This window comes from Psammomys obesus, unplaced genomic scaffold (genome assembly GCF_907164565.1).
Source record: "Psammomys obesus unplaced genomic scaffold, mPsaObe1.curated_primary_1811, whole genome shotgun sequence".
Classification (NCBI taxonomy): domain Eukaryota; kingdom Metazoa; phylum Chordata; class Mammalia; order Rodentia; family Muridae; genus Psammomys; species Psammomys obesus.
The window spans coordinates 768-12,507 of NW_026592896.1; the positions used below are offsets into that span (position 1 = coordinate 768).

The window sequence follows — 11,740 nt, forward strand, 5'->3', positions numbered from 1 at the left end:
TCACCCCCTCTCTGCTAAAGTTCTCAGTAATGTTATGCTCCTGTATCTGGGGAAACAGAGGCAGGCAAAGTGAAATCACTGCCCAAGGCCACTGTCTGATGGGGAGGTTGCAGGACAAAACTAGGCTGGCTGGCTGGCTGGCTCAGAGTCCCTCAGCCTGAATCCCAGCCACATCATCATGTCTTGTGAGTTGGATGGTCCCAGGAATGTGGAGTATGTCTCCCCAAACCTAGGCTCTTATGCCAGCATTGGGTCAGACTCGCACCTGTTACTCTGTTCCTGAGGTGGCAGAACCATCCCGCTGTGAGAAGATCATTCCAAGGTCATGCCAGAGGCCATGTTACTTGATTCCGCTTACATGAAATGTCCAGAATTGCTGACTCTGTAGAGCTCGAATGTAGATTTGTGGGTGCTACCAGTACAGAATGGAGATGAAAGAGGATTGGAGGGTGGTGACAGTGGAAGGGTCCAAGTTTCTCTTTGTGTCGCAAAATGTGACTGTGTGGATAGCCTTGCAGATCTGTGAGGACTCTGCAACTCAGTGCACTGGTCACTTGAAGTGGGAGGCCTTTTCTGCTGTGTGTGCTATAAAAATTCCCTTTCTCTCTCTTAATTCTTTTTTGTTTTGTTTTGTTTTGAGATAGGGTTTCTCTGTGTAGCCCTGGCTGTCCAGGAACTTACTCTGTAGACCAGTTTGAGGCTGGCCTCAAACTCCCAGAGACCCGCCTGCCTCTGCCTCCCAAGAGCTGGGGTTAAAGGCGTGCACCACCACCGCCTAGCTCGTCCTATTCTTTCTCCTCCTCTTCCTCCTTCTTTGCCTTCCACCACCACCTTCTCTCCTAAAGGAAGCAAGCAACTCCCATGGGCATCAGCTGCGTGTCCTCTGATTCTGTTTATTTCTGACAGTTCTTGGCAGACAGTGTGTGAGACCTCACAGGCTGGGGTACCACCCCATGGGAGCCTTCTCTACTTTACCGGTCCAGATTGAGTCCTTTGCTTCTCACTGATCAACTACAGAGCCTCACAGCTACCTCCTTGGGTTTGATGACTTTGCCAGTGTGGCTCATGGAACTCGGCGAAACCATTATCTTCCCTGGTTTACTGTAAAGACTGTCACAGAGGAGACAGCTAGACGGCTGGATAGCAGAGATGCACGGGGCAGGATATGTGTGGAGAGCCCTGTCTCAAGCCCGTACTGCTTTGCTTGGCCTGCTCACATTCTCCAGTGAGCCTTGTGTGTTTAACAGCCAGGAAGAGTTCTGAGTTTTTGCCTTGTTGGGCTCATCTGGAAACTTCATTACGGAAGCGCAGTGCACTAACTCATTACCTGCTGGTGATAGATAACTCTATCTTCAGTTTTGTCCTGCTCCCTGAGGGTTGAGGGCAGGGCTGAAAGTTTACACCCTGAAGTCACCTGGTACTCTGGCAACCAGCTCTCATCCTGAGACTCTTTCAGGAGTCTACCATGAATTTTAAGAATTGTGTCCCAGGATGTGGGATCAGATGCCAAATATGTACATCTTTTATCAACGTATCAGTGTCTGTTTATCTATGACCCACTTAGTTCACTTAGTGTTGCTTATATGTAACCACTTGAGATGGGATACCCACGGGGGCTCTTCCCTAGAGAAGACTGATTCTCCCTCAGCAGCCATCGACTGCCAGTAGCTTTTCATCTAGGGGTGGGGTCTTGTGATGTTCCTGCGTCCACACTGGTTTTTCAGTTAGTGATGCCATTTTTGCATGTCTGGTGTAGGTGAACAGATTGCTGGGATTTCACGGATGCAGCTTCCTGGTCCTGCTGAAAAGATGCTGTGTTGCAGCGGGCATCCTAGTCGACTGGTTCTTACAGCCTTTGGACCCGAAAGTAGCCATTCACTGGCCTCCCGTTTTCTTGGTTCAGTCTAGGCAGATGGCATTTAGGGCTGTTGGGGCTCCAGGGAAAAGAAGATCATAATCAGAATTGGTCAATGGCACGGGGGCTCTCGGTACCACCCAGAGAGCTCACCAGTGAGCATCATCTCCTGCTGTCTTGTTCCTAAATGTCAGTTCCATTTGCTAAGCTTGAAGCTCCAGTTTAATGTGTCTGTCTTGCGAAGGGGCTGAGGGTTGAAGCGGGGATTCCCTAAAGCCTGGGTGCCAACCAGCTTTCCACGAGTGTGACAGCACACCAGAGGCAGCTGGCGAGATGAAGGAAAGGTGTTTTGGTTTTGATCCTTGGTTTGGGAGGTTTCAGCCCATGTCCGCTTGGCCCCATTGTCTCTGGGCTGTGGTGAGGCGTAGATGCTCGGCTCATGGTGGTCAGGAAGGGGGGAGTGGGTGTCGAGAGGGGAAGAGGGTGGAGGAGTGACTTACTTCTTCCAGCTAGGCCCCACCTCCTACCTAGCAGCCCTAACAGCACATTAGGTTCTAAACCTGTCCATAGACTAGTTTGCCCCCCGAGGACACTGATCCAGAGGTGTCCTAAGAGCCCCACTTCTGAGCATTGGGGGTACCTTTAATGTCACACCTTAGTACCCTTCTTCCTTCTGGGCTGATCGGGGGTGACAGATGCCTGGCAGCTTTTGGTTTCCTTCCCACACTCAGGAGAAGTGGGCCCTGAGCTCAGGTGCGGCTCCTGTGCAGAGACATGCACAGCTGTCTTATAGGCCAGGGGTTTCGGGGTGCCTGAGCTGCAGGGCGTGCCTGCACCCTCTTCCACAGAGAACTGGGGATTCTGATGGGTTTCTGTTTGCTTCCTTTCAGTGGACATCATGGAAATAAAGGAAATCCGTCCAGGGAAGAACTCCAAGGACTTTGAGCGAGCCAAGACTGTCCGCCACAAGGGAGACTGCTGCTTCACCATCCTCTACGGCACCCAGTTCGTCCTCAGCACGCTCAGTTTGGCAAGTGGGTGCACATTTGTCTGTACAGTTCCCTCCCCAAGCCGCCTTTTCCTCCTGAGACTGCTCTCTGGGAGAGGCTGCTCAGGCCTGCATGCCCACTAATGCATGCCTTCTGGGCATCCTCCCCTTGAATCTCAGTCCCCGCTTTCTGGCTTGTGTCTTTAGGCATGGTGTTTAATGTTTCTGAGCAGCAGCAGCTTGTTTGGCTGTGAACTGGGGAGAATGATGTAGACTCTTCCTTGCGGCACTGTGAGAAGCATGTTATGTGTCTGCCTGGCTTAAGTTGAGAGTTGAGTGAAGGTGGTTATTGTGGTCACTGCAGGCTAGGCTCCGCTGGACAAAAATGTCACTTATTTTTCTATAGCAGTTGCTGCACAGCAAACACTGATTGGAATGGACTGTCCTGAGACCTTGGGTGCAGACAGCTGTAGTGACAATTCTGGACTTTTGTGTGTTGTTTTTTGTTTTTTAAACACAGAAATAATATAAGAATATGTTTTTGGCTTAATCCCAGGTATGGGGATATGGAGCTACTTCAGACTGTTTGCAATAGCTGGCTATGATTTGCCTCATGCTCTAGCAGAGGCATAGTTTTGCCAGATATGGATAATTTTTGCAATTGTCTGACATTTGGAATTCTGGGAACTTTTCAGAATGCTAGGGACCTGAGAGGCGGGATTGGTGGTTATTGGTTGTTCCGGGGTTTGGTTGTGGTTTGTTAGTGGTGCTCAAGGAAGAAACAAGAAGAAAAATTAGATTAAAGGATATTCATTTCTCTCTTCCCCATCCTTCTTTCTCTCCTTCCTAGTGATAGGGGGAAAATTTGGGGGGAATAAAGGGTGGGAAAAAGAAGAATCTGCAAAGTAGCAAAGCCCAGCTACAAACAAAGAAGAAACAAAAAGAAAGAAAATAGATTCAAGGATGTTTATCTCTCTTCGCCTCTATCCTTTCCCTCCAGCTAGTATTGGGGGTGAAACTAGGGGAATAAAAAGTGGTAAAAGAAAAACCTACAAAGTGAAAAGAGACTGACTACACAGAGCAAACACATATATGCACACATGTGCACAGCATACATGGATGCCTGCACACAGTACACACGTTCTACAGCACACATGTGCATGGACACAGCACACACACACATTCATGCGCATACATGCGTGCACACAACACAAACATGTATGCACATAGTCCACATATGTGTGGCTGCACACAGCAGTATATGTAGGCACAAATGGACACAACACATAGATGGATGAACACAGCACACACACAATACATATGTACATGTATATATACACACAGGTGAGAGCATACAGAATCACATGTCTGGAGATGGGATTTCTGGCCATCCTAGTGGTGTGTCCATGAAAAAGTTGAAGCGCAAGCTGGGGCTATAGCTCAGTAGTAAGGCTACAGTTCACAAGGTCCCAGGTCCCAGCCTCCAACAGGAAAAAAAAGTTGCCCAGAAGTTCACAGCCCCTCTCCCCAATTCCGTCTACAGCTGACTCCAAGGAGGACGCAGTGAAGTGGCTCTCTGGCCTGAAGATCCTGCACCAGGAAGCGATGAGTGCGTCCACTCCCACCATGATTGAGAGGTATACATCTTCACTGTTCTCCTCCTCCTTCGTTCTGGGGCCTTTGGGAACATAGACCAAAGGGGGAAGATAGTTCACTGAGTCCCCAAGGTCATCAGGGACCTGTGTGCTGAATCAGCAGCACCCGATGCTAGCCGAGAACACTCCAGCGTTCCAGATGAGAGCTCTCTCCCTAGTGTTTTGCCTTGGCCTTTGGTGTGAGCAGGTTACTGCAGATGAGGTGGAAACACCCGTTTGTGTGTGTGCACGTGTGTATGAATCTTTCTTTGTATATCTGCATGCATATCTGTTCATGTACGTGCTTCTATATGCCAAATATGTGCATATATATTTGTTTGTATTTGCATATGTGTACATGCGTACATGTTAGTATATCTGTGTGTATGTTTACAGTGGTTTTTGTGTGTGTATACATGTACATATGTATGTGTCTCTGTGCTGTGTGTTCAGCGCACATGTGGGTAGCCATCTGTGTGTGGGTCTGTGCAAGCATGTGTGAAGTGTAGTTCTTTGTCCTGAAAGGATCTAATGATGGACTAAAGCGGGCTGAAGCTGAGTCTTGAGGTGGTCACCCATGGTGGTGGGTGAGGGCCTTCCGAGAGCTGTGTTTAGTGCGGTATGTGTGCATAGCATTCCGGGCTGGGTCTCTTCCTCCCATGGACCAAAACGTTCCTTCATGTGCCACTTTTCTTTTCAGCTGCTCGGGAATTATGGCAGGGAACTGTCCTTTACGCAGAACCCCCGTTATCTCACAGAGGAGCCCTCCGGGCTCAGACAGGGCTCTTTAGCCACCGGCGAGGCTGGTTCCCAAGCTGCCTTGTCGAGGAGATTGGGGCCCCCTTCTTATTTTGGTGACTTTGTCCCCATTCCCTAGAGCTCTTTGAACTTGCAGTGTTTTCTGACTTTTTTCTCTTTTTGGCCTCAAATCTCTTTGCAGTTGGCTGAGGAAGCAGATTTACTCAGTAGATCAAACCCGAAGAAACAGGTAAGGACTGTTGACAGTTTGGCAGTTTTCTTTGAACTCTGACACTTGCTGGTTTAAGAGTTTGGGGAGCGGGATGGTACAAGTCCTGTGGTAGAAAGGGTTCTGGGGTCGATGGTGACCGAATTCTCGGCATGATGGAGCTTCTGATGGAGAGCTCCAGTCTAGCTGCAGAGGTGACATTTGCCGTGTGTGCTGGAGGCCTCGTCACAAAGGATGGAACACCTTCCATGTCCTGGGAGCCTGGCAGGAAACATGGTGACCACAGTGCCTGCAGTGTATGATGGGAGAGACTGGTCCTAAGGGAGCATGCTTTGTTCAGCAACATTGGTGTGACTCTGGGCAAGGATCGGGAAAATCACCGCCCCCCCCCAAGCCCCTCCTTTCCATACTTGGGATTGAACCTAAGGTCTCCTGCATGCTAGGCAGTTTCTCTATCACTGAGCCATGACCTCCCTGATGGATTCTAGGCAAGTGCTCTAATTGCTCTAGCTTTCTTTTTCTTTTGAGACAAAATCTCACTGCATTGTCCAGGCTGGCCTCCAACTCTCTCTGTAACCCTGGCTGGCTTTGATCTCACAACCTTCCTGCCTCAGTCCCCTGAGTTGCTGGGATGAGCATCTTACACTTCCAGGCCTGGATTTTTTTTTTTTTTTTTCAAAACAGATATTCAGCTTGGATTTTTTCATAGGCAAAGCAGTGCTAAACTAGGAACTATTTCCCTATTGGTGGACATACAGTGTTCTGAGTTCTGACTTGATGTTAATTTTGTGAAAGACACTGCTAGGAAAACCTCAGTGTGCCTCTGCATGAACTTGGGCACATTGCATGTTGGGGTACGATGCCAGCTGCCCTGTGCATGGTGGTAGAGGCAGGGCCAGGGTAGATTTCCAGCTTTGGTCCTGAGCGCCGACCTGCTCCATTCCCTCTGCTACACTGGTCTTTGTCCTTCGTTAGTTTAAAGGATGAATGGACACAGCAAACTTTGTTTAAACATGTGTTTCCTTCTGGGTTGGTAAGCGACCATCCTTTGGTTTATTTCCTTGTTCTGATTAATAATAAAGTGATAAAAAGCCACCCTAGGGCTGGAGAGATGGCTCAGCAGGTAAGAGCAATCTTTGCTTTTGCAGAGGACCTGAGTTTGATTCTCAGCACTCATGGCTTGTGACCATTCATAACTCTAGGTTTAAGGGATCCAATGCCCTCTTTTGACCACCATAGGCACGAAACACATATGTAGTGCACATACATACACGTAGCAAAATATTCATACACATAAAATAAATCTATAAACAAGATCCCCCTAATCAGTCAGTCAAACAAACAAGCAAAAAAACAAAACAAACAAACAAACAAACAAAAAACAAAAACCCACCCTTTTTTGTTTGTGGAGAATTTAGCAGCCAGGCAGTGTTAACTTTTTATAATCCGTATCTCATTTTTATCTCACATTTGACCTTTTGTTAAAAAGAAGAAGTTTATTTTGAGACTGGAATACGGTGTATCTGGTAGAGTGCTTGCCTAGCATGCATGCAGCCATGGCTTCCATCCCAGCACGGGTGGAGCTGCAGAATGTCTGTCACTCTATCATTCAGGAGGCTGATGCGGGAGGGTCAGAAGTTCATGGCCATCATCTGCAGCAGAGAGAGTTCAAAGCCAGCTTGGGCCATGTGAGGCCCTGCCACAACTACCCAACCAACCAACCAACCAACCAACCAACCAACCAACCAACCAACCAACTAACCAACCAACTAACCAACCAACCAACCAACCAACCAACCAACCAACCAACCAACCAACCAACCAACCAACCAACCAACGAACCAGTTAACTAAATTCTTTTCCTCTTATTTTTAGTTTTCATATTTGAGGCAGAAGTAGACGGTACCAGCTCTCCTGTTCTGTCCTTGTGTCATGAAGGTGACTTGGTGTCGGGTTTTTCCATCTGTCTTCTGTTCATTTCTGTCCTTGTGTAGTGTACCTAGCTGGGTCATGTATGACCTCTAGCCATGATGACCATGCTTTTCCTCCTCTGCCTTTTCCTCCCATCCATCATCTCATGTCCACCTGTACCTGGCTTCCCTCTGGGGTTACCAGGATGGAGGAGCTGGTGGGCTGTTGTGGGTTTTACATACTAATGTCTTTGCATGTTGTCTTCTCTGAGATTGTGCTCATTGTGAGAACTGGCTCAGGGGACAGAGGTGACACTTGCCACTGTCTCCATAGTGGTAGAGTTATCTCCTTTTGTCCTTCAAATGGAGCAGAGATGGAGGCCTGCCCCTTGCTGGGGATGGATTCTTCAAATCCTGTTTAGAAACCCATCTCCCAACCAGCCAAGAGGGAGCCTGTATCTGGCGTTGGTCCCTGGCTGTCCCTCCATCGCCTGCTCTCCCAGCTTCCTCCCAGCAGGCCCTGCTGCTTGTTAACACCGAGAATCGGAAAATCCCACCTTCTCCAGGAGGCTCCAGGAATATTTCAAAAGGAACTTTGACCAAAGCGCTCCAGACAGAGCAGAAAGGGCAGCCCGTCCCGTTTCCCTCCCTTTCCTGTCGCCCACAGTGGCTGACTAAGCCTGTTTCCCAGAGGAAAACCCAGGCGCTGCCAAGGGCAAGAATGGACTGGCCTAGCTCAGGCGGAGCCTGAACCCCAGGTGTTTTCCTTGGCTCAACCCCTGTCCAGCTTTCTACTTCTCCTGGGGCAAGATGTTAGCAGCTGGCTTTTGTGGCCGAATCGCTTGGCAACAGCCATCATACTAGGCCCATACCTACCCAATGCTCCCAGCCAACCATGGAGCGAGGCACCCATCTTATGTGTGAAGAAGGCTCTAAGGCCCAGAGAAGTCATTTGCTTAAAACAGCCCAGCGTGTTGGGGATGAAACCACGGTTTGTAGTAGGCTTGCTACCTCTCTCAGCTTCATTTTTTTTAATTAATTTTTTTAGTGCAGACGTCTTTCCTTACCCTAGCCAAAACGCTGCAATAATAATAATAATAATAATAATAATAATAATAATAATAATAATAATAATAATAATAATAACAATAATAGGAATTTAAGATGATGGTAAGACATACAGCATCACACTTCCCTTTGAAGTGAGTTTTAAGTGCACAGTGCTGTGGGCTCGTGTTCCATCTCCTGAGCTGACAGTGAGTTCCATCTCACTGACAGGGTCCTCATTAAACTCTGACTCTGTGGCCCCTTCCTCCTGGGGTCCTGGGAGCCACTGCTCTGTATGATTTGGTCACCTTTGGTGCCCTGTAAATGGAACCATCCTTCATTATACCTTACACTCTTGCTGACTTCACTTGGAGTAAGGCCTTCAACAGGTTTACCTCCACTGTGGGCAAGCACCCTACCTTGGAGCTATCCCCTTCTGTCTGCAGCCTACTTTTTACTTGTGTGTCTGTGTGTGTGTGTGTGTGTGTGTGAGAGAGAGAGAGAGAGAGAGAGAGAGAGAGAGAGAGAGAGAGAAAGGTCTGATATGGTCATCTAGGCAAGCAAGCCTAGAACTTGTGATCCCCCTGCCTCTGTCTCTGGAGTAGCAGAGCCATCTTCTTTTTTTTTTTTTTTTTTTTTTTGAGGCTGAATAATAGTCCAAAGTTTGTTCTCTCTTGGGCTTCTTCTGCCATAGTGGCGCATGGTACATACGTGGGTAGAAACAGCTGCAGAGGACCCTGAGCAGCTGGGACTGGCTAGCGTCCTGAGGAACTCCTGTGCTCTTTCTCATAATGGTGGTGTCCTCACACAGCCCCCCCAGCAGCACAGAGATGGCCAGTTTCTTCTTCATCCTTACCAACACTCTCTTTCCCTCCATTCTTGCCCTCTGGGTTATACCACTGAATTTGCATACGTAGAACAGACTTCCCTCTCTGGCTCTACAGGGACCCAGGGAAGACCGTTGGGTGTGCAGGGAGGTAGGAGAGGAGGCACTGCAGGGGGGAGACAGGGGAGAGATCACTTAGGTCCTGGATGCAAATAGGTCTCCTGTGGTTACTAGCCGAGGCCACACCTGTGCAGATTCCGTTGCACTGGCCATCATTTTGTGTATGGGATTTAAAAAAAAAAAAAGAGGTTTATTATTTTACATGTATGAGTACTTCGTTTGCATGTATGTGTGCACACTCCATGCGTTTCTGGTACCCAAGGAGGCCAGGCAGGATCTCCTGGAACTGGAGTTATAGATGGCCGTGAGCTGCTATGCGGGTGTAGGGTACAGAGCTCAGGACCTCTGGAAGAGCCGCCAGTGTAACCTCTCCAGTTCCAGCTCCCCCTTTTGAGACAGGGTTTCACTGTGTGACCCAGGGTTGAGAAGCAAGTCCTCAGGGGAGAGGAATTGTCAGTCTCTTGAGGGCATGATAAACTAGCCCTCTGCCTCCTCCTCTTAGTTTCAGAAGGGGGGAAGGGAATCCAGAACCGAAGAGTTTGCATTTTAAGTAATCCTTGGGAAGTGGCTTCAGGTCCCCAAAACAGTTTCAAGAAGCAGAGCCCTTTTTTTTCCATTGTATGGTTATGGCATCTTTGTAAAAAATCAGATGTCCATAGGTGTATGGGCTTATTTCTAGGTCTTCTATTCAATTCCATTGCTCCACCAGTCTGTTTCTATGCCAGTACCATGCAGTTTTTATTACTGTTGCTCTATAGTATAGCTTCAGATCAGGGATGGAGATGCCTCCAGGAGATCTTTTATTGTACAGGATTGTTTTAGCGATTCTGGGTTTTTTGTTTTTCCATATGAAGTTGGGAGTTTTTCTTTCAAGGTCTGTAAAGAACTGTGTTGGTAATTTGATGGGAATTGCATTGAATCTGTAGATTGCTTTTGGCAAGATGGCCATTTTCACTATGTTAATCCTGCCGAGCCATGAGCATGGGAGATTTTTCCATCTTCTGATATATTCTTCTATTTCTTTCTTCAGAGACTTGAAGTTTTTTGTTTTTTGTTTTTTTTTCCATACAAGTCTTTGACTTGGTTAGAGTTACACCAAGGTATTTTATGTCTTTTGTGACTATCGTGAAGGGTGTTGTTTTCCTAATTTCTTTCTCAGCCCATCTGTCTTTTGTGTATAGGAGGGCTACTGATTTTTTTGAGTTAATTTTGTATCCAGCCACTTTGCTGAAGATGTTTATCAGCTATTGGATGAAATTTACAGGCAAATGGTGGGAACTAGAAAAGATCATCCTGAGTGAGGTATCCCAGAAGCAGAAAGACACACATGGTATATACTCACTTATATGTGGATATTAGACATATAATATAGGATAAACATATTAAAATCTGTACACCTAAAGAAGGTAATCAAGAAGGAGGACCCTGAGTAAGATGCTCAATCCTTATTCATAAAGGCAAATGGGAAAGACATCGGAAGAGGGAGAAAACAGAGAACAGGACAGGAGACTACCACAGAGGGCCTCTGAAAGACTCTTTCCAGCAGGGTATCTAAGAAGATGCTGATACTCACAGCCAAACTTTGGGCAGAGTGCAGGGAAAATTATAAAAGAAAGGGGATATAGAAAGACCTGGAGGGGACAGGAGCTCCACAAGGAGAGCAACAGATCCAAAACATCTAGGCACAGGGGTCTTCTCCGAAACTGGTACTCTAAACAAGGACCATTCATGGGGATAACCTAGAACCCCTGCTCAGATGTAGGCCGTGCCAGCTCAGTATCCAAGTGGGAGTCCTAGTAAGGGGAATAGGGGCTGTCTCTGACATGAACTCAATGGCTGGCTCTTTGATCACCTCCCCTGGAGAGGGGGTGCAGCCTTACCAAGCCACAGAGGAAGACAATGCAGCCAGTCCTGATGAGACCTGATAGGCTAGGGTCAGAGGAAAGGGGAGGAGGACCTCTCCTATCAGTGGACTGGGGGAGGGGCATGGGAAGAGAAGAGGGAGAAAAAGATGGGAGGGGATGAGGGAGGGGCTACAGCTGGGATACAAAATGAATAAATTGAAATAAATTAAAAAATAAATTATAAAAATATTAAAAAAAGAAGCAGAGCTTTCATCTGTGAGTACATGGGCCATTTTAATTAGTGACAGATACAGTGAGTGGCCCAGCTCCTCCATCACAGTAGCTGTGTGTGGCCAGCTGCTGGTGTGTTAAGCAGCACAGATATAGAACTGTACATCATTCTAGAAAGTTCTGTGAGGTTAGCCAGGTTTGGTGGCACACACCTGTCATCTTCAGCCTCAGGATGCTGAGGAGTGCATGGTGAGAGCCTGTCTCAAAACACCACACACACACACACACACACACACACACACACACACACACACACAC

General features: G+C 47.6%; 1 protein-coding gene across 1 annotated transcript; it reads left to right on the forward strand.

The window, feature by feature from the left end:
• Positions 1-2,745: 2,745 nt before the first annotated feature.
• On the forward strand, positions 2,746-5,746 carry LOC129683498 (1-phosphatidylinositol 4,5-bisphosphate phosphodiesterase gamma-2-like; the record flags this gene model as incomplete). Its single annotated transcript, XM_055616215.1, is given in 4 exon segments — positions 2,746-2,889; positions 4,387-4,480; positions 5,418-5,465; positions 5,524-5,746. Coding segments are annotated over 4 exon segments (509 nt in total), but the record flags the coding sequence as incomplete, so codon positions are not given.
• Positions 5,747-11,740: the final 5,994 nt, after the last annotated feature.